The sequence below is a fragment of the Typopeltis vanoorti genome, chromosome 16, assembly GCF_054136105.1.
Source record: "Typopeltis vanoorti isolate ZY-2024b chromosome 16, IOZ_Tvanoo_1.0, whole genome shotgun sequence".
Taxonomy (NCBI): Eukaryota; Metazoa; Arthropoda; class Arachnida; order Uropygi; family Thelyphonidae; genus Typopeltis; species Typopeltis vanoorti.
In genome coordinates, this window is record NC_143564.1 from 3,933,254 (window position 1) to 3,955,884 (window position 22,631).

At 38.5% G+C, this 22,631-nt stretch overlaps 1 protein-coding gene across 7 annotated transcripts in view; it reads left to right on the forward strand.

The window, feature by feature from the left end:
- The window catches only part of Ppox (protoporphyrinogen oxidase), a 339,913-nt gene that overhangs the window by 212,242 nt on the left and 105,040 nt on the right, over positions 1–22,631 (forward strand). For all 7 annotated transcript variants that reach the window (XM_090405976.1, XM_090405978.1, XM_090405974.1 and 4 more), the window contains one exon: positions 14,300–14,418. In XM_090405976.1, the coding sequence (XP_090262102.1) occupies positions 14,300–14,418 (119 nt within the window). The remainder of the gene's footprint in view (positions 1–14,299; positions 14,419–22,631) is intronic.

Sequence of the window (22,631 nt, forward strand, 5' to 3'; positions counted from 1 at the left end):
TAAATAATACTTGTTGATTATTTTCTGATAAATAAAATATAATAAAATAAATAAAACAAGTTGGATAGAAAAGAAAACAAATAGCACAGTTAGACAAGAATTATCGTATAAACAGACAGTATTAGAAAAAATTAGAAAACAACAACTGAGATGGTTCGGCCATGCTGCACACATGGATGCAAACAGACTACCTAACATCCTAAGAAATACTTTTACAACTGAAAGAAGAAGAAGACCCAGGAGACCAAGAATTACCTGGCTGAAATCAATAACGAACATTTTAGAATGTAGAACTTATAATGAACTTTTTTGAAAAGCAAGGAATAGAGAAGGCTGGAAGATCCTGCTCAATGGAAGACTCAACCCGTCTTAGACAGAAGAGAAGAAGATTATTTTATTTAGTAATTTCTCCAGTGCCTCCAATTCAATATTACTGTAACCCATTCCAACTTAATACACTCCAGTTAGTTAATTTTAGCCTGCACTGTGTGGGCAAACTGATGCTGATGTCAGTAAGTTGCAGAGGCATATTTATCTAGGGTGTTTACAGTCTAGATAGTACAGTCACTTGGACTTCTGCAAATGATGTCAGATTTTTGTAGTTATGCAGATTTAACAAATTAATTTACTGCTCACAATTTTACAGTTTACAGCCGAACAAAAAAAATAGCAATGTTAACATGAAAAATATTACTTCAGCAGTTTTAGTGCATTAAACCCTTAAAAATTACAGTGATACTGCTGGACCTGACTAAGGCGTTTGACACGATACCACATGGAATTCTAATCCGTAAACTGCAACATATGGGAATGGATATAGGGTTGGTGAGATGGATAGGAGGGTAGTTAATGGAGAGATACCAGAGCGTAGTTTCCTCAGGAGTAGAGTCCAAAAGACGGCCTGTGACTAGTGGTGTGCTGCAGGGTTCTGTTCTTGGACCACTGCTGTTTAATTTGTTCATTAACGATATAGGGAAGGAACTGAGAGGAATGGTTCATTTGTTCGCTGATGATTCAAAGTTGGGTAAGGCAATAGTGAATGCAGAAGATGTCAAAATTTTGCAGGATGATTTAGATAGATTGGAGGTCTGGTTTAAGGAGAATGGATGTCAATTTAATGTGGCAAAATGTAAGGTTATGCAATTTGGGATGAAAAGATTAGCAGCAGTATATCACATTGGTGGAACTGTACTCCGGGAGATTGATGAGGCCAGGGACTTGGGAGTGTTGGTGAATAGGGAGATGAAGTTTAGGGGGGCACATTGCAAAAGTGGCTAAATCAGCTCATTAAATCACTTGGTTGTTGAAAAATACTTTGACGAGCAGAGGCAAGCAAGTTATTGTTCCTCTGTACCGAGCCTTGATAAGACCTCATCTGAACTACTGTGCTGAGATTTGGTCACCTAGGTTTCTTCTTGATGGGGAGGAGGTGGAGAGGATCCAGAGGCGAGTGACCAAGATGATAGCAGGTCTATGGAATGAACCTTATGAAAACAGGTTGAAGATTTGTGGGTTGCAGAAATTGGTTGATAGGTGGAAAAGGGGAGATATGACTGAGACATTCAAATTGCTGAAGGATTTCTATAGGATTAATTCAGAGGATATTTTTGAGAACAGGACTGGTGGTGGGAGGACTAGGGGACATCCATGGAAGCTGGGCAAGAGTTTGGTTAGTAAGGGTGTTAGTTCTCGGTTTTTTACTTTTAGAGTGGTGAATGAGTGGAATAAGCTGCCAGAGTCTGTTGTGGCTGCTATAACAGTAAATGAGTTCAAGGCAAAGTATGAGAGATACTGTGTGAATGTCAAATAGTTGTGATGGACATGATGTTTAGGGCCTCTCTGAATGAGTCTAAGGACTGTTTGGAGTCACCCGTAATAATAATGTCACTGTTGAAGTTAAATAGAAAATAACTGCAAATTCATTTAAATTTGAGTGGCTGGAGAAATATGTTGAAAAACAGTTAGTGACTTGTGAAATTTCACTGTTATGAGCACAAGCTATTGCACACCTTGAGTCTGAGATGAAAACTTGTATACAAAATATTTTTCATGTGTACATGAGCAAAAATTAGAGGGAATGTTGGCTTTTAGGTAGTGAAAAAGCTGGTTGTCGATGATGAATTTCTCCATCATTTTTCAGAATATTGATGAGGTGAGAGAATGGGGTGCTTAAGGGTCAAAGATGTATAACTGAGAGGAGACCTCCACATAGCCTTTAAAGGAATGCGGAGAACCGACCAGGGCTTCTGACATAATGTCCAATCCTCACCTTCTCGTGGAGCACCCTGTTGGGTATCTACTTTGATACTGAACGAACGAGGATGGGCTGGAAATTTGGGATTTAGCCGACCAAATTGTATTCTTATTGGTTAAACCAAAATAAAAAATGATGGTACGACATGACAAAATTTCATGCCGGCTGAGGCGTCGCCCGGTTAAACAAGGCCTCCATTGTTTTCGCCAGGGAACCAGGGCGAACAGCGAAAAGTCAGCTACTGGAACAAATCTGAAAACAAACCCCAATTCAACATCAACAGAGTTAAAGATCGGTACTATCAATGTAAGAAGCCTGAATGGCAAAGAAATGGAGCTAGCTGAGGAATTAGATAAGTACCAGATCGACATAATAGGGGTGACTGAAACAAAAAAGACCAAAACTGGTGAGATCTTTCTGAGCAATAAATACAAAATGTTATATTCAGGCAATGACAATCAAGGAAAAGGAGTAGCCATAGTATTCAACACAAAATACGAGGCTAATCTTCTTGAATGACAGTCAGTCTCAAGTAGAGTAATGTGGGCAAATATGAGAATGGGGCACTGGACAATGAGACCTATTTGTGCCTATGGTCCCACAGAAGGTTCTTCTAAGGTAGAAGTGGAGGAATTTTTTGACGTTTTAGAAAAAGCAACTGACACAATGAAAAAGGAAAAGTCGGTCCTTGTTGGGGATCTGAATAGAAGACTAGGAAATGATTGTCAGACACAAAAATATTTTGGGAAAACTTGGAGAAAAGAGCAAAGCTAATAATAATGGCAAATATCTGTTGGATTTCTGCTCAGGACATTGACTGGTTATTACTAACACCATGTTCCAACATAAAAATGTTCACAAATTCACATGGAGAGAAGAGGCTAGGAATAAGAAAAGTCTCATTGACTATGTTATTGTTGATAGTGATGTTTTCTCCCTGGTGCAGGACACCAGAGTGTACAGAGGATTTGAAATTGGAAGTGATCACTATTTAGTCTTGAGCAGGATAAAATTAAATTTCATATTGAAAAGAATAACATGCAAGAAAGTTTTAAAGCGAATAAAAGTTGAGCAGCTCTCAGATGTGAACTGTAGACTAAAATACAGAAAGATTATTGAAAATAAAATGAAAGAGTTTGAGAACAGGAATCAAACCTTGGAGATTCAGTGGCAAACTCTGAAGAAAACATTGATTAATTCTGCCAGAGAGGCATGTGGGTAGGTTGTGTGCAAGGATAAAAAAATCAGAACTCCCTGGTGGACACAGGAAGTTAAAGAGGCAGTGAAGGAAAAGAAGAAAGCATATCAAAAGTTCTTGTCAAATAAGTCAGCTTTTACTCTTACAGAATACAGAGACAAATGTAAGAAAGCTAAACAGTGTGTAAAGCTAGCTAAACAAAAGTCATGGGAGGACTTTGGCAAGAATATAGAAAATAAATATCAAGAAGGTGGCAAAATATTCTGGAGGTTGTTGAAGAAGCTTAAGAATGGAGGAAAGAGTGCTGTAAAAGGAGTTAGAGATGATAAAGGTGAAATGAAAACAGAAGAAAAAGATATCCTTGAAGTATGGAGTAATTACTTTGAAAAACTGCTAAATGAAATAAGCAGTGATGACAGCACAGTGATAAAAAACACTGACCAGGCATGCAGTCAGGAATACATATCCATACTTGAAGTAGAAAAAGCCATCATAGGCTTGAAATGTGGAAAGGCAGCAGGAGTAGATGATATTCGACCAGAAATGCTGAAGTATGGTGGTATAAGAGTCTTACAGTGGCTGCACTGCATAGTTCAGAAAGCCTGGACAGAGGGACAAATTCCTGATGATTGGAGTAGAGCTCTCATAGTACCCATATATAAAAAAAGGAAATAAAACTGAATGTGAGAATTACAGAGGTATTTCCCTGCTGAGTGTTCCTGGTAAGATCTATGCAAGTATACTTGAGAAACGGTTGAGAAGAATTGTGGAAGAAAAGCTTGGTGAAGAACAAGCTGGATTCAGGCCAAATAGAGGCTGTCAGGATCAGATATTCACTTTACGGCAAATAGTCGAGAAAGCATGGGAATATAACAAAGATCTGTATTTAGGTTTTGTCGATTTGGATAAGGCATATGACAAGGTGCCAAGAGAGAAGCTATTCAATACGCTGCAGTTATATGGTGTCAATGGGGCATTATATCAAGCAATACTTAGTCTTTATTTGAGTTGTAAATCAGCAGTTAGAATTGAAGGAAGTACAGGAAGATGGTTTAATGTTAAATCTGGTGTGAGACAAGGATGTACATTATCCCCTCTGTTATTCATTATCTATATGGATCACATTATGAAGGAAAGTGGTATTAAACCTGATATCAAAATTGGAGATGTTAATGTTAGTTCTTTGCTTTATGCGGATGATGTTATACTTCTAAATAAATCCGCTTTAAGTCTGCAAGATTCTCTGACTAAATTGAATAGCTGTTGTAATAGATATGGTATGAAGGTCAGCAATAAAAAGACAAAGACAATGAAAATAGGCAGAATCATTGAAATTGTTAACTGTGTTGTGAATGGAGAACCTGTGGAACAAGTAAAACATTTCAGCTACTTAGGCACGATTTTTACTGAAGATGGTAAATTAAATATAGAAATAGACAACAGAATCAGCAAATCTGGTATGGTGGGAAGTCAATTGAATAAATTCATATGGAATAAGAGAGAAATTAGTCAGAACACTAAATGAGCTGTATACAAGACAGTGTTCAAACCAGTTTTAACTTATGGATCTGAGAGCTGGGTCAGAAGTAAAACACTTGACCAATGACTAGAGACCGCAGATATGAGAGTTCTGAGAAAGATTAGAGGCGTGAACAGATGTCATCAATGGCAATGTCATATTAAAAATGAGGATATTAGGAAAGAACTTGACATTGTCAGCATCCAGGAATGCGTTAGCAGAGCTAATATCAGGTGGTATGGTCACCTAAACAGGATGATTGAGGAAAGATTAGCAAAACAAATGTTCTCTGCCAGGTTGGCAGGAAAACGACCCAGAGGAAGACCAAGATATAGGTGGATTGATACGGTACAATGTACCTTAGATGATAGAAATATAAGATCTGATAATGTTGGAGTCTTGACAAGTAACAGACTGATTTGGAGGAAAATTGTAGATAGGAAGTTAGTAATGATGTAATTTTTTCATGTAGTACTGTCATATCCTGTACACCCCTTGAGGGTACAGCAGGAATTTGATGATGATGAGAGAAATGGTACAGTAGTTTGATGGCTGTTTTTATCTCCATTTTTTAGGTACAGGCTGGATAAAGGCTTGCTTGTATGCTCTTAAGCATAGAAGCAAGCCTTTAATAATAAATACTAGATTATTATTATTATTATTATTATTACCCAAGACCCCCATGGAATCAAAGACTCATCTGGGAGGTCCTTTTATCAAACACACAGCTCATCATACCTTGCTTTAAACACACTCAAATTCTCTGCAGACACCACACTATCAGGCAAGGCATTCCAATCATTCACAACTCTGCATGAAAAAAACGTGCCTCTCACTTCCCTACTCACACTCTCCTTATACAGCTTCCAGGGATGACCTCTGGCTCTCCCCTGATCTCCCACTGTTTTCTGTAGAACCTCTCCAGCATTGATCCTATAACAAACCCTTAATAACTTGTAGGTGTCTATCATATCTTTCCTCCTCCTCCTGTCCACTAGACTCTGTAAGTTGCATCCTCTCAATCTTTACTCATACTTGACATTCCAGAGGTCAGAAACTACTTTAGTCAGTCGCCCCTGGATCCTCTCCAACATCTCTTCATCCTTCTGAAAACCAGGTGAAAAAATCTGGGCACAATAGTGCATGTGTGGCCAAATCAAAGCCTTTTACAATGGAACAAGAATCTTCCTACTTCTACAAGTCAGTGTCCTCTGCATCATTCCCAGAAGCCTTTGTGTTGTCTTCACAATTTTTGCTATGTGTTCCCTAAATTTCAGATCCTTATCCACTATCACCCCCCACATCTCTTATTTCCTCCACCTCCAACAATATATCCTCATCAAGCATAAATTCTGCCTCCCATTTTTGTTTTCCAAATTTTAAAACCTTACATTTTGTAACATTGAACTCACATCCCCATTCCTGTGCCCAATCACTCAATTTATTCAAGTTTTCTTGTAAGGCCACAACATCCTCTCTACTTTTCATGGTTCTTCCGAACTTTGCATCATCTGCAAACAACTGAATATCTCCATCCAAATCTTCACCAATATCATTAATATACAAGTTAACAGCACTATCCTTAAAACAGACCCTTGATGCACACCACTAGTAACTTTCCTTTTCCTAGATATCGCTCCTCCATACACAACTTGTTGATACCTATCAGATAACCAGTCTCCAATCCAACGCACTAATCTAATATCCAACCCCATCCATTCCAATTTGACTATCAACTTATCTTTCAGTAATCAATCAAAAGCCTTTGCAAAATCTAAGTATATTACTGTGTATCCTTCTCTTCTGTCCATAGAAGCAGTCACCTTATTGTAATAAGTAAGTAGATTACTAAAACATGACCTCTCCTTTAACAAATCCATGCTATCCATCAAAGATAATACCGTTGTTGTCAACCCAATTCTGGATCCTAGTTATCACAAGCTTCTCCAACAACTTAACTACAATACCTGACACACAGATAGGCCTATAGTTTGATGCTTGAGTTCTATCACTTCCTTTATGAAGTGGCACAATCTTGCCCTCCTTCCACTCCTTGACCCAGTGCAAGACTTGTATTAAAAAAATATGTCAAGGCTGGCATCAACTCCCTGGTACATTCCTTCAGAATACGTGGTGATATATTATCAAGTCCCACAGCCTTATTTACATGTAGTTTGCTCAACTCCCCATACACCTCTTGCTCGCTTACAGTCAGTTTCTCCTCCCCATCATCAACTGCTCTCAATCTCTTCATGAAGTCACATTCGCAAGATTAAAAGACCTTTATGAACTGTTCATTAAGTATCTCCACCACACCTTCTGCAACAGCTGTCTTTATACCATTTTCTCCAATCAATGTCATTCTTCTATAATCATTCTTTCTTTTGCTAGCTACATATCGAAAGAACTCCTTAGGATTCTTTTTGGCTTCATTAGCTAACTGCTGTTCATACCTCTCTTTAGCTACCCTCACCAACCAAGTCACCTGCCTTGCCGGGTCTTTGTAGTCCTCATGGAATTGATTATTTCCACTTCTCTTATGCTGCCTCCATAATGCCCTTTTTCTCTGGATTGCATGCTTAATTTCTTTATTCATCCATTTCACACCTACCTTATTTAACCTTCTCACCCTTGAAATACATTTAGACATTGCATCTACTAGATAGTTTTTGAAAATCCTCCATGCTGCATTGATCTCTTTTCCAGCTAACTCCTGATCATATTACACCTGCAAGCTGTCTGAGCTCTTCATAATCCCCCCCCCCTTGTTGTTCCGCATATACCCTTTTCTTACAGAGATCCTCACACTGCTGGCAACCACCCAGGTAATCACCTCATGGTCACTCTTATATTATGACATCTTATATAAGCAATACAAATAGGGGTTAATTTTGGAGCACAAATTTTGAGCAGAGCTGGAAGAAAACTATCTAGACAAAGAGACTTATTAGTATCGAGGTAAATCAGAATTTTTTTGATGTGCTTCTGCTGAAAGATCAAAAGAGACAGGCACTACACTGATTGTGTTTGTGCAGGAAGTGATTTGCCTTGGTCACCTAAACAAGAGTTGGAAGAAAAGACTGATCCAAGAGGTCAGTCTTATTCATATATGAGTTTACCATGCTACCATCAGGAAGTGAGAGAAGTGGGAACATAGAAGGGCAGAAGTTATGCCCAACAACCTTAGTGAAAGACAGATGGCTGGACTGCCAGCTGAGCAGGAAGTCTGTTTTGGAATTGTTTGAGCTGTAGTCATCATCATCAAATTCCTGCCATGTACCCTCAAGGGGTGTACAGGATATGACAGTACTACATGAAAAAATTACATCATTACTAACTTCCTATCTACAATTTTCCTCCAAATCAGTCTGTTACTTGTCAAGACTCCAACATTATCAGATCTTATATTTCTGTTGTCTAAGGCACTTTGTACCTTATCAATCCACCTATATCTTGGTCTTCCTCTGGGTCGTTTTCCTGCCAACCTGGCAGAGAACACTTGTTTTGCTAATCTTTCCTCTCCCATTCTATTTAAGTGACCATACCATCTGAGATTAGCTCTGCTAACGCATTCCTGGATGCTGACAATGTCAAGTTCTTTCCTAATATCCTCATTTTTAATATGATATTGCCATTGATGCCATCTGTTCACGCCTCTAATCTTTCTCAGGACTCTCATATCTGCGGTTTCTAGTCTTTGGTCAAGTGTTTTACTTCTGACCCAGCTCTCAGATCCATAAGTTAAAATTGGTTTGAACACAGTCTTGTATACAGCTAATTTAGTGTTCCGACTAATTTCTTTCTTATTCCATATGAATTTATTCAGTTGACTTCCCACGATACCAGCTTTGCTGATTCTGTTGTCTATTTCTATATTTAGTTTACCATCTTCAGTAAAAATTGTGCCTAAGTAGCTGAAATGTTTTACTCGTTCCACAGGTTCTCCATTCACAACACAGTTGACATTTTCAATGATTCTGCCTATTTTCATTGTCTTTGTCTTTTTATTGCTGACCTTCATACCATATCTATTACAACAGCTATTCAATTTAGTCAGAGAATCTTGCAGACTTGTAGCGGATTTATTTAGAAGTATAACATCATCCGCATAAAGCAAAGAGCTGACATTAACATCTCCAATTTTGATATCAGGTTTAATACCACATTCCTTCATAATGTGATCCATATAGATAATGAATAACAGAGGGGATAATGTACATCCTTGTCTCACACCAGATTTAATATTAAACCATCTTCCTCTACTTCCTTCAATTCTAACTGCTGACTCACAACTCAAATAAAGACTAAGTATTGCTTGATATAATGCCCCATTGACACCATATAACTGCAGCGTATTGAATAGCTTCTCTCTTGGCACCTTGTCATATGCCTTTTCCAAATCGACAAAACTTAAATGCAGATCTTTGTTATATCCCCATGCTTTCTCGACTATTTGTCGTAAAGTGAAGATCTGATCCTGACAGCCTCTATTTGGCCTGAATCCAGCTTGTTCTTCACCAAGCTTTTCTTCCACAATTCTTCTCAACCGTTTCTCAAGTATACTTGCATAGATCTTTCCAGGAACACTCAGTAGGGAAATACCTCTGTAATTCTCACATTCAGTTTTATTTCCCTTTTTATATATGGGTACTATGAGAGCTCTACTCCAATCATCAGGAATTCGTCCCTCTGTCCAGGCTTTCTGAACTATGCAGTGCAGCCACTGTAAGACTCTTATACCACCATACTTCAGCATTTCTGGTCGAATATCATCTACTCCTGCTGCCTTTCCACATTTCAAGCCTTTGATGGCTTTTTCTACTTCAAGTATGGATATGTATTCCTGACTGCATGCCTGGTCAGTGTTTTTTATCACTGTGCTGTCATCACTGCTTGTTTCATTTAGCAGTTTTTCAAAGTAATTACTCCATACTTCAAGGATATCTTTTTCTCCTGTTTTCATTTCACCTTTATCATCTCTAATTCCTTTTACAGAACTCTTTCCTCCATTCCTAAGCTTCTTCAACAACCTCCAGAATATTTTGCCACCTTCTTGATATTTATTTTCTATATTCTTGCCAAAGTCCTCCCATGACTTTTGTTTAGCTAGTTTTACACACTGTTTAGCTTTCTTACATTTGTCTCTGTATTCTGTAAGAGTAAAAGCTGACTTATTTGCCAGGAACTTTTGATATGCTTTCTTCTTTTCCTTCACTGCCTCTTTAACTTCCTGTGTCCACCAGGGAGTTCTGATTTTTTTATCTTTGCACACAACCTCACCACATGCCTCTCTGGCAGAATCAATCAATGTTTCCTTCAGAGTTTGCCACTGAATCTCCAAGGTTTGATTCCTGTTCTCAAACTCTTTCATTTTCTTTTCAATAATATTTCTGTATTTTAGTCTACAGTTTACATCTGAGAGCTGCTCAACTTTTATTCGCTTTAAAACTTTCTTACATGTTATTCTTTTCAATATGAAATTTATTTTATCCTGCTCAAGACTAAATAGTGATCACTTCCAATTTCAAATCCTCTGTACACTCTAGTGTCCTGCACCAGGGAGAAAACATCACTATCAACAATAACATAGTCAATGAGACTTTTCTTATTCCTAGCCTCTTCTCTCCATGTGAATTTGTGCACATTTTTATGTTGGAACATGGTGTTAGTAATAACCAGTCCATGTCCTGAGCAGAAATCCAACAGATATTTGCCGTTATTATTAGCTTTGCTCTTTTCTCCAAATTTTCCCAAAATATTTTTGTATGTCTCACAATCATTTCCTACTCTACTATTTAGATCCCCAACAAGGACCAACTTTTCCTTTTTCATTGTGTCAGTTGCTTTTTCTAAAGCCTCAAAAAATTCCTCCACTTCTACCTTAGTAGAACCTTCTGTGGGACCATAGGCACAAATAAGTCTCATTGTCCAGTTCCCCATTCTCATATTTGCCCACATTACTCTACTTGAGACTGACTGCCATTCAAGAAGATTAGCCTCATATTTTGTGTTGAATACTATGGCTACTCCTTCTTTTCCTTGATTGTTATTGCCTGAATATAACATTTTGTGTTTATTGCTCAGAAAGATCTCACCAGTTTTGGTCTTTTTTGTTTCAGTCACCCCTATTATGTCGATCTGGTACTTATCTAATTCCTCAGCTAGCTCCATTTCTTTGCCATTCAGGCTTCTTACATTGATAGTACCGATCTTTAACTCTGGTGATGTTGAGTTGGGGTTTATTTTCAGATTTGTTCCAGTAGCTGACTTTTCGCTGTTCGCCCTGGTTCCCTGGCGAAAACAACGGGGGCCTTGTTTAACTGGGCGACGCCCCAGCCGGCATGAAATTTTGTCATGTTGTACCATCATTTTTTATTTTGGTTTAACCAATAAGAATACAATTTGGTCGGCTAAATCCCAAATTGCCAGCCCATCCTCGTTCGTTCAGTATCAAAGTAGATACCCAACAGGGTGCACCACGAGAAGGTGAGGATTGGACATTAGGTCAGAAGCCCTGGTCGGTTCTCCGCATTCCATTAAAGGCTATGTGGAGGTCTCCTCTCAGTTATACAGCTTTGACCCTTAAGCACCCCTGAGCTGTAGTCTAAGTTGAATAAGTTGAAATGCTGGAGTTTCTGATTTAGGCCATTGAATGTATGATTTATTTTTATCATGGACTGCAGTGACAAAGGAAATGGCCTCCAGTATGTTTATGCCTCTTTTCAACAGTTAGATTACTGTTTTTGCTCTCCTGATGCAAATATCTGCACTGAAATAATAACTGAAATAATCCTCACTGAAATGATGGCCTACATTTTTTAACAAACCAGGACTTGTATGTCGAATTGTTGTGGGTTTGCATTGGAATGGGTAATGAAGGCCATCATTTCAGTGAGGATTATTTCAGTGCAGATATTTGGATCAGGAGAGCAAAAAGTCCAGATTGTTAGAAGAATGATGAGGACTGTTTGGTATTCTGATTGGTAGGTTCACGATTTGTGAAAGATCATGACCGATGGCAAATGATTTGGCTTCTCTTCTGGCTTGATCGGTAAAGTTAGAGAAGGGAGCCAGTTTATGTTATAGTTTCTCTTCCAGTTTATATTATTGGTGTTGAAATCTCACAATTTGGGTGGTTACTTTTATTGATTCTATGAAGTTTTCCAAATTCCATGACGAGCATCTATTCTGATCAGAATCATACTACCGCGTCCGGGGAAGCCGACTTGTCGAGAACTGTAGTCTGGGATCTCGATGAGAAATATGGTGGACTCCACAACACAACAACTTTTATTGATAAGTAGTCTTAGTCTTAATTTTAGTGATAAGTAATCTAAGAAGTATTAGAATCTTCAAGATCCACTATATCCTCTTGCCTGAATTCTGATCTATCTATATTCCAATGGGGGCAAGGACAACCTTGTAGACTTGAATGCCACCAAAGCTTAGTCTTGTCTGATCTCTCACAACAAAGAGCTCGCATCCCTCTTCCTTACTTTCAGTAATACTGAGATATCCAAACACAGTCAGATGTCTCTTCTTGGACTGACCTACATCTCCAATATTTCTTGGCACAACCACCTTTCAACTATAGCTTGTACATCTGCCAAAAAACTTGTACTTGTGTACCAAAAAATGTGTACTTTTTTTTGCACAAGATACTACTTCACACCTTCACAGCTGCTAACTCTGTACAAATCCCAAATCCTCTCAGCCATGGAATATTGCTCTCATATTTGGGGTGGTGCACCAAAGTCCTCTCTAAAATTGCCCGATTCCATCTAGAAGAGGCAGTCTGGTTAATTAATTGACCCCTCCCACACATAACCACTTCAATTGCTCTCTCACACACAGACGTTCAGTTTCTGCCTTGTGCCTCTTCTACAGATACTTTCATGGACAGTGCTCTGCTGAATTGGTCATAACTATTCCTCCACTCTCCTCCAAAATCATTAGAACAAGAGCCACTACTAATCAGCATTCTTTTACAGTCCATCTTGAAACTCACCAAACAAACTTCACTGTCTCCTCTTTCATTCCATATACTTCTGTTCTTTGGAACAGTCTCCTTCACTCTGCCTTCCCCAAAAATTACAAACTTCAGCTGTTCAAGAAATATATGAACAGAGTCATATCTTCTTATTCCTCTTGCCCACATGTTATACTAATGTGCTACAAGTATTGTGACCTTTTGTGTGTGGATCAGATATTAAAAAAATAAAATAAAGAAAAGTCAAAAAGGGCAGTATGGTTATCAGAATTGGTGGAGCAACAAATGATGGCTATAAAGTGAAGCAAGGAAATCTTGAGCCAAAGATCAAATAGTGGGGAATTCTGAGTGAATAGCCTTTGGCAAGTGATATCTGATTTGACAAGAACATGCTTTCCTCTTTTTTTGTAGAATGCATCATGCAGGATGTAGTTGAGGTAGGCTATAGTCATGGAGGACCAGTTGGAGTTGAGGATTCAGTGAGGATTATTTCAGTGCAGATATTTGGATCAGGAGAGCAAAAAGTCCAGATTGTTAGAAGAATGATGAGGACTGTTTACATGCGTAGAGTCAATTTGGGTTCAGTTAGGGGATTGGTGAGAGGAACTTATTCGATAGTTAGATATAGAGGAAATGCTACATTTGATATTAGATGGTGGGAAAACAAGAGGTCATTCCCAGAAAACATATGGGGGTCATGCAAGTAAAGAAGTTAAAATGAAATTCTTTTGCATAAAGAGTGATGAATGCATTATCATTGCCGGTGGTGAATGTATCAATATTGAATGTATTCATGGTGAGGTATAATATGTATTGTGGTCTATAGAGAGCATGGCCTATAGTGATGAGTCTTGGCTCCTTACAAGCTAGAAAGGATACTAATTCTATAATACTAAATTATAGTGGGCTCCTAAGGTATTTTGAATAGTTTGTGATGAAAATAATGCTTGATGTATCTTTCTGTGTAATTTCAAGAGTTTTTATCAGAGCTTCTAATAAAACTTACATTTTATGAAACAAGTGCTAAATAAGATTCTTTGTTATGCAGAGTAATGTATCATTATTACAATCAATCTAGAGTGAAATGATTTTATAAAATACCAAAAAGCAAGCTACATGTGGTAAAAAGTTTTTAACGGTGCATTATACTGTGGAATACTAATAATATAAACATATTTTTGGAAAGTTTCATTAAATACACATTTAAATATACATTTATATATATATATGTATGTATATGTTTTTATAAAGCACTCTACATTACTCAGATATTCATAGCCCTTTTAGATATGAGAATTACTGTGGCATTTTTATCCCAGATATTGTATTTTTTTATAGTACTTTCAGAAATGTTATTCACACAGTTTCCTTCTTTAACCCAGTCTTTATCTAAAATTCCATCTGTCCATGTTGCAACTGTAAATTTGGAGTATAAAGGCAGCATACTGAAAACTCAGGTATTAAAACTTCACTTTATATTTATGAATTTATAGAAAACTAATTTATTTTCATATCTGTTACAATGTATATTCTCTAGCAAAATTGCCTGCTATTTCTTGTGTCCTTATCAATATTATATATTGTCAGTGTGTTCTGGAGGTATGACAATGATGAGTTGAGACAGAGAGCAAGAATCACGAATGATATAATAGCAGAGTATGTAAGGAGAAGGGAGTACAGTTTTTCGTTATATGACATGTACTTGAAGGAAGAATGGAATTATGCAGATGTTTTGGATTGCATTTGAATGGCTTTGGAGTGAGTGCATGGGAGAAACTGTTGCTAGATGGAAGTGCATTGTGTGATGCAAGAGATCAGCAGTAAGAAATGAAGTGAAAGATCATAAGAGTGGTATTGAAGAGAGATTAATGCTTGGCAGTGGAAGAAGTAGTAGTGTGAGAGATGAAGAAAGAATGGGAATGCAGAGGAATAGGGAAACAAAGCGAGCCCAGATGGACATGGAGACATGACATAGGAAGAGTGGATGTTGGAAGTAGTAGCAAATGAATGTATGGGAATGATTAGCATAGAAATGGGATAGGTTGGGATATGAGTGAGGTAGTTGAGACTAAGCAGAAATATCTGGTAAGTGGTGATCAAGGTGATTGGGCAAGAACAGATGTGGGGAAATCACAGCCAACAAGTGGCTTGGGTAGGACTGGTTGTAGACCTAAAAGTGACCTACTGTGTTTATTTACAAATGCCAGAAGTATCAGAAATAAGGGACATGAAATGGTTTCACTGATTGAGTTTATTTGCCTCAAAATCATTGGAATAAGTGAAACATGGGTAAATGAAGATGATATCCTAACTGGAATAGAAATGAAAGGTTACATTGTTTTTTGGTAAGGATAGAAAGGACAAGAAGGGAGGGGAATGCTGCTGATGATAGCAGGGGAATTATGTCCACATAAGGTAGACATGAAAGAGGGAAATAGTGGCAATGATTATGAGGCAGTGTGAGGTTGTAGTTCACAGGAAGACATATTTAGTTGGATGTTGCTATAGGCCAGGGAATGTGGAGAGTGGTGATGAAGCAATGTGTGAGGATGGTCTGAAATGTTCTTGGCATAACAATAAAAAAACAAATTTATAATTTCAAAATTATTTTTATTTTTCAATATAATCTCCCTTAAGACTAATACATTTATTCCAGCGATGCTCCAGCACCATTATCCCATCCCTGTAGTGGTTCTCAGTAAGATCTGAAAAATACCCCTGAACAGCTTCAATCACCTTTTGATTTGAAGAAAAATGCTGACCACCGAGGAAGAGCTTTAGTTTTGGGAAGAGATAGAAGTCAGAGGGAGCCAAATCTGGGGAATAGGGTGGATGTTCCAACAATTCATAGTGCAGAACCCTTAATTTTCCTATTTCCAAAACACCTTGTGGGCAGGTGCATTGTCCTGATGAAAGATGATTTTTATTTCTGCAAATCTGGTCTTTTCTCACAAATTTTTTCATCCAGTCTGGTTAAAAGACCCCAGTTATTGTTTTATCCTTTCAATTCTGTTTATTAATTTTTCAATTTTTTTTCAATTAATAAACAAAATTGTTTCAATTTTGTTTATTAATTAAGATAATTAATAAACAAAATACCTGTAGCATCCCAAAACACTGATGCCATGACCTTTCGTGCTGATGGAACCGACTTTGTCTTCTTTGGTGCTGAATAACCAGCTTCTGTCCACTGTTTTAACTGCTGTTTGGATTCTGGTGTGTAATGGTGAATTCAAGTCTCATCCATAGTAATAAATTGATGCACAAAATCAGTTTTATTCTTGTTAAAATGCTTCAAGCACTGTTCAGAGATTTTCATGCAAGTGCATTTTTGATCTGCTGTGAGCAAGCGTGGCACCCATCTTGTGCAAAGCTTTTTCATTTGCAATTCTTCATACATATATTCTACACGTTCTTTTGAAATGCCTATAGTCTCAGCAATTTCACGCACTTTGACTCGCCAGTCATCCAATACCATATCATGCACTTGATCAATGATTTCTGGTGTTGTTACACTTTTTGGATGTCCTTTATGTGGATCATCTTCAGCGCTGGTATGGCCACATTTAAATTCGGCAGTCCATATCTTAATTGTCCAAAATGAAGGAGAAGAGTGCCCATAAAATTCTATATACTTCGAATGAATTTCTTTTGGCGTTAAACCTTCTTTTACAAAGAATTTTATAACCACACGATACTCAATTTTATCCATTTCAAGGGATAAAGACAACACTTTTGCTTCAGTAAAAGTGTAACTTCAGTAAAACTGTAAAACAAACTTGATAGAATGACTTGCAATTTCACATGGATGCTTATGACAGATGTACCAACTTTGAAAAAAAAATCTTACTGGGAGTGTTGCCATATATGGTCGAGGCTGAGAACTTTTCAGACCGCCCTCATATAAACAGCTTCGGTTAGTGAACAAAGGAAGGGTAATTATTATGGGTAATTTTAATTATGGCAGTATAGAGTGGAATGAATAGATAGAATTTGGGAATAATAAAAAATTAATTTCTTGAGTTCTTGAGACACCTGTCTCAGGGAGTATATAAAGGAGGAATGCAAGGATCAGGAGTTTTAGATCTGATAATTTCAGAGGATGTAGCTGTGTGTGAGGTTTCGTACTTCCCTCCAGTTGGTGAGAGTGATCGTTAAGTGATCACATGGGTTGTGACTAGCCACATGAAGACTTCTATGAGGAAAGCATATATGTTGAATTGCAAAGGCTGGTGATTATGAGAAGCTTAGGAGATAGCTTGGAGCTATAGTATGATGGAATGAGTTGTTAAGTGGGAAGAGGATAAATGCTGCATGGGAACTAATGAAAAGATATATAACAACATTGTCGTGTAAATGCATTTTGAAGGTAAAAAACTGAATAAAATAAAGTGCCAAATGGATGAATAATAGGATTGATAACGAAATTTGGAAGAAGAAGATACAAGATGAATAAGGGATAGCAATCAATTGGATGAGGTGTACAAAGACCTGGTTAGGAAGATGATTCCATTGGTAAGAACAGCAAAACTCAGTATTATTATTATTATTTATTATTATTCAGGCCTACTTGGAGTCAAAAGACTCATCGCAGGAGGTCCTTCCTAGGAAACACAAAGTCTATCAAGACTCAGAGGTCCATTTTAGGAAACACAAAGTCTATTATACCACTCCTTAAATTCATCGACCGTTCTTGCTTTCACCACTCTATCAGGCAATGCATTCCCTAGTTCAACCACCTTCCATGCAAAGAAACTACTCCTCACCCTCTTGCTCACAGTTTCCTTTCGTAACTTCCAGGGATGGCTCCTTGTCATCACTCCTTCCCGCTGTTCAACCAAGTGAAAGAACTCCCCCAGTGGCAACCCTGTAACCACCTCTCAACAGTTTAAAAGTCTCAATCATATCACCTCTCCTTCTTCTATCCACCAAACTTTGCAGTCCACATTCCCTCAGTCGATCCTCATAACTATCATTGTACAGTCCTGAAACCATCTTTGTTATCCGCCTTTGTACCCTTTCCACAATTAATTTATCCCCTTCAAATCCTGGGGACCAAATCTGAGAACAATAGTCCAAGTTGGTCTGATCAGGGTCTTATACAATGGAATGATAACTGTTTTATCTCTGCAGGTCAGTGTCCTTCTCATTATTGCAGCAATCCTCTATGTTACCTTCACCACCTCTGCAGCAATCCTCTGTGTTACCTTCACCACCATTGCAATATGTCTCCTAGATTTCAGGTTTCTATCAATCATCAACCCCAGATCTCTTCTCTCCCCTACTTCCACCAGTATAGCTCCTCCAATAGAGTATGCATCGTCCCATTGATGTGTCCCAAACCTCAAGACCTTACATTTTGCTCCATTAAACCAAAAACCCCATTCATTTGTCCAGCTGTCTAGCTTATTCAAATCCTCTTGCAGTCCTACCACATCTGCACTATTATTAATAACCCTTCCCAGCTTGACATCATCTGCAAATGACTGAATATTCCCTTGCAATCCACTGACAATGTCATTGATATAAAGGTTAAACAATATAGGTCCCAGGACTGAGCCCTGTGGGACCCCACTTGTAACCTTCTGCCTCTTTGATATTGCTCCACCATACACAACTCTCTGATACCTATCAGACAGCCAATCCTGAAACCAGTTGACCAACCTGACATCCAGACCCATGTGCTGCAACTTAAATATCAGCTTATCACCTGGCACCCTGTCAAATGCTTTTGGGATTTAGTCAACCAAATTGAATTCTTATTGGCTTAAACCAAAATATCGAATGATGGTACAACATGACAGAATTTCATGCTGGCTGGGGCGTTGCCCGGTTAAACAAGGTCCCCATTGTTTTCGACAGGGAGCCAGGGCAAACAGTGAAAAGTCAGCTACTGGAACAAATCCTAAAATCCACCTCAACTCAACATCACCAGTTCAAGATCGGTATCAACATAAGAAGCCTGAATAGCAAAGAAATGGAGCTGAGGAATTGGATAAGTACCAGATCAATATAATAGTGGTGACTGAAACAAAAAAAAAAAGGCAAAAACTGGTAAGATCTTTCCCAGCAATAAATACAAAATGTTATATTCAGGCAATGACAATCAAGGAAAAGAAGGAGTAGCCATAGAATACAACACTAAATATGAGGCTAATCTTCTTCTTGAATGGCAGGCAGTCTCGAGTAGAGTGATGTGGGCAAATATAAGAATTGGGACTGGACAATGAGACTTATTTCTGCCTATGGTCTCTCACAGAAGGTTTTTTTTTTTTATTATTATTATTATTACGGGCAATTCCAGGGAGTCATTAGACTCATCGAGGGAGGCCCCAAATCATTTTCATCACAACTATTCGACATTCATACAGTATCTATCATACCTCGCCTTAAACTCATTCACTGTCACAGCATCCACCACAGACTCAGGGAGCGCATTCCACTCATTCACTACTCTAAAAGTAAAGAACCCAGCTCTAACACCTTTACTAACCACACTTTTGCCCAGTTTCCATGGATGTCCCCCTAGTCCTCCCACAACCAGCCCTGTTCTCAAAAATATCTTCTGAATTAATTTTATAGAAACTCTTCAGTAATTTGAATGTCTCAATCATATCTCCCCTCCTCCGCCTATCAACCAATTTTTGCAACCCACAAATCCTCAACCTGTTCTCATACGGTTCATTCCACAGACCTGCTATCATCTTGGTCACTCGCCTCTGGATCCTCTCCACCTCCTCCCCATCAAGAAGAAACCTAGGTGACCAAATCTGAGCACAGTAGTCGAGATGAGGTCTTATCAAGGCTCGATACAGAGGAACAATAACCTGCTTGTCTCTGCTTGACAACGTATTCTTCAGCAACCAAGTGATTTGATGAGCTGATTTGGCCACTTTTGCAATGTGTCCCCTAAATTTCAATTCCTTATCCACCAACACTCCTAAATCTCGTGCCTCATCAATTTCCTGGAGCACGGTTCCACCAATGCAGTAAACTGCCTCCCATCTTTTCACCCCAAAATGCATAACCTTACATTTTGCCACATTAAATTGACATCCATTCTCCCTAGCCCAGACCTCCAATCTATCCAAATCATCCTGCAAAATTTTGACGTCATCTGCATTCACTATTGCCCTACCCAACTTCGCATCATCCGCAAACAAATGAACTGTTCCTCTCAGATCCTTTCCTATATCATTTATGAACAAATTAAACAGCAGTGGTCCAAGAACAGATCCTTGTGGTACACCACTAGTCACAGGCCGTCTTGTGGACTCTACTCCTGAGTAAACCACTCTCTGATATCTCTCCGTCAACCACCCTCCTATCCATCTCACCAACCCTATGTCCATTCCCATATGCTGCAATTTACTGATTAGAATTCCATGTGGTATCCTGTCAAAGGCCTTAGCAAGGTCCAGCAGAATCACTGTAAACCCATTACCCTTATCCAGTTCAGCCGTCACTGTGTTATAATACGTGAGCAAGTTACTGAGGCATGACCTACCCTTCACAAAACCATGCTGTCCCCGATACAGTATCCCATTTTCTTCTATCCAATCTCGTATTTTCCTCTTGACTATTTTCTCTAAGACCTTGATAATGATTCCTGTTATGCTGATTGGCCGGTAATTTTCAACAGCAGCCTTGGAACCACCTTTGTGCAGTGGAACTATTTTCCCCTCTTTCCACCCCCTTGGGACTGACCCAGTCCTGAGGCTCAAATTAAACATAATGGTCAAGGGCACTGACAATTCTTTGGCCGCTTCACGTACGACACGAGCTGGTATACCATCCAATCCCACAGATGTATTGACATTGAGGTTCTGTAATAGACTAGTTACCTCTACCTCATTCATCACAATTCCAGTATAAGCTGTTGGTTCCTCCATTTCCGCAAAGCCACCACCTGGATGATATGCTCTTGCAAAGTGCTCGCTCAGTAATTCCACAACATCGACTGATTCAGTTACCTCCCTACCCTCAGCATTTTTTAAGATCATTCTACCATGAGCATTTTTCCTTTTACTTGCAACATATTGAAAAAACTGTTTGGGATTCTCTTTAGCCTGCATGGCCAATTTCCTTTCGTAATCTGCTTTTGCTTTTCTTACCACCCTTGTTACCATCCTGGCCTGAGCTTTATACTGTTCATGCACCTGATGGTCACCCTTCTCCTTAAATTCCCTCCACAATTGTTTCTTTTTTTGCAGCTCAAGCTTAATAGTGTTATTCATCCATTTAACCCCTACCTGATTTATTATTCGGACTCTTGGTATACAGTCAACCATTGCCTCCTGCAAACAGTTCTTGACCACCTCCCATGCACCATCAACATCCAGCCCTTGCAGTTTTACATGCCATGGCATTGAGCCAAGCACACACCTAAGCTTGTCATACTTACCAGCCCGGTAATTCCACATATACCCTGTCTTAATTGTAAATTCGACTCCTTTAGCCACCTCCCAAGTCATGACCTTATGGTCACTCTCACCAATTGGTGGCAACAAGGTCATGTTCGTTACAGCCACATTCTCAGTTGCAATTACTAGGTCCAGCACTCTCTGCCCCCTGGTATTTTCCAATACATGTTGCCGTAGATAGTTGTCCCTTAATAACTGCATAAAATCCAATTCCTTCCTCCCATGTGCCCTCTCCTCTTTCCAGTCAATATTACCATAATTGAAATCACCCATAATAATTACCCTCCTTCTACTCATTTCTTCTATTTGCTTATGCATACTATTCCCACCATCCACTCCATCACCCGGTCTATAGCAGCACCCAATTGTATATTTTGTTCTGCTAGATTGTATCTCACACCAAACAGCCTCAAATGTGCTTTTTTCCCCATCCTGCAGTTCAACTTCTATACTCCTTGGCTGTATATTCCTCCACTTTTACTAAGGTAAAAGTGGAGGAATTTTTTGAGGCTTTAGAGAAAGCAACTGAGACAATGTAAAAGAAGTTGGTCCTTGTTGGGGATCTAAATAGCAGAGTAGGAAATGATTATCAGACATACAAAAATATTTTAAAAAAATTTGGAGAAAAGTGCAAAGTTAATAATAATGGCAAATACCTACTGGATTTCTGCTCAGGACATGGACTGGTTATTACTAACACAATGTTCCAACATAAAAATGTGCACAAATTCACATGGAGAGAAGAGGCAAGGAATAAGAAAAGTATCATTGATTATATTATTGTTGATGGTGATGTTTTCTCCCTGGTGCAGGACACCAGAGTGTACAGAGGATTTGAAATTGGAAGTGATCACCATTTAGTCTTGAGCAGGATAAAATTGAATTTCATATTGAAAAGAAGAACATGTGAGAAAGTTTTAAAGCGAATAAAAGTAGATCAGCTCTCAGATGTGAACTGTAGAATAATATACACAAACATTATTCAAGAAAAAATGAAAGACTTTGAGCACAGGAACCACAGGAACCAAACCTTGGAGATTCAGTGGCAAGTTCTGAAAAAAAAAACACTGATTGATTCAACCAGAGAGGCATGTGCTGAGCTATTCTGATGATTGTTGAAGAAGCTCAGAAATGGAGGAAAGAGTGCTGTAAAAGGAAGTAGAGGTGATAAAGGTGACATGAAAACTGAAGGAAAAGATATCCTTGAAATATGGAGTAATTACTTCAAAAAATTGCTAAATGAAACA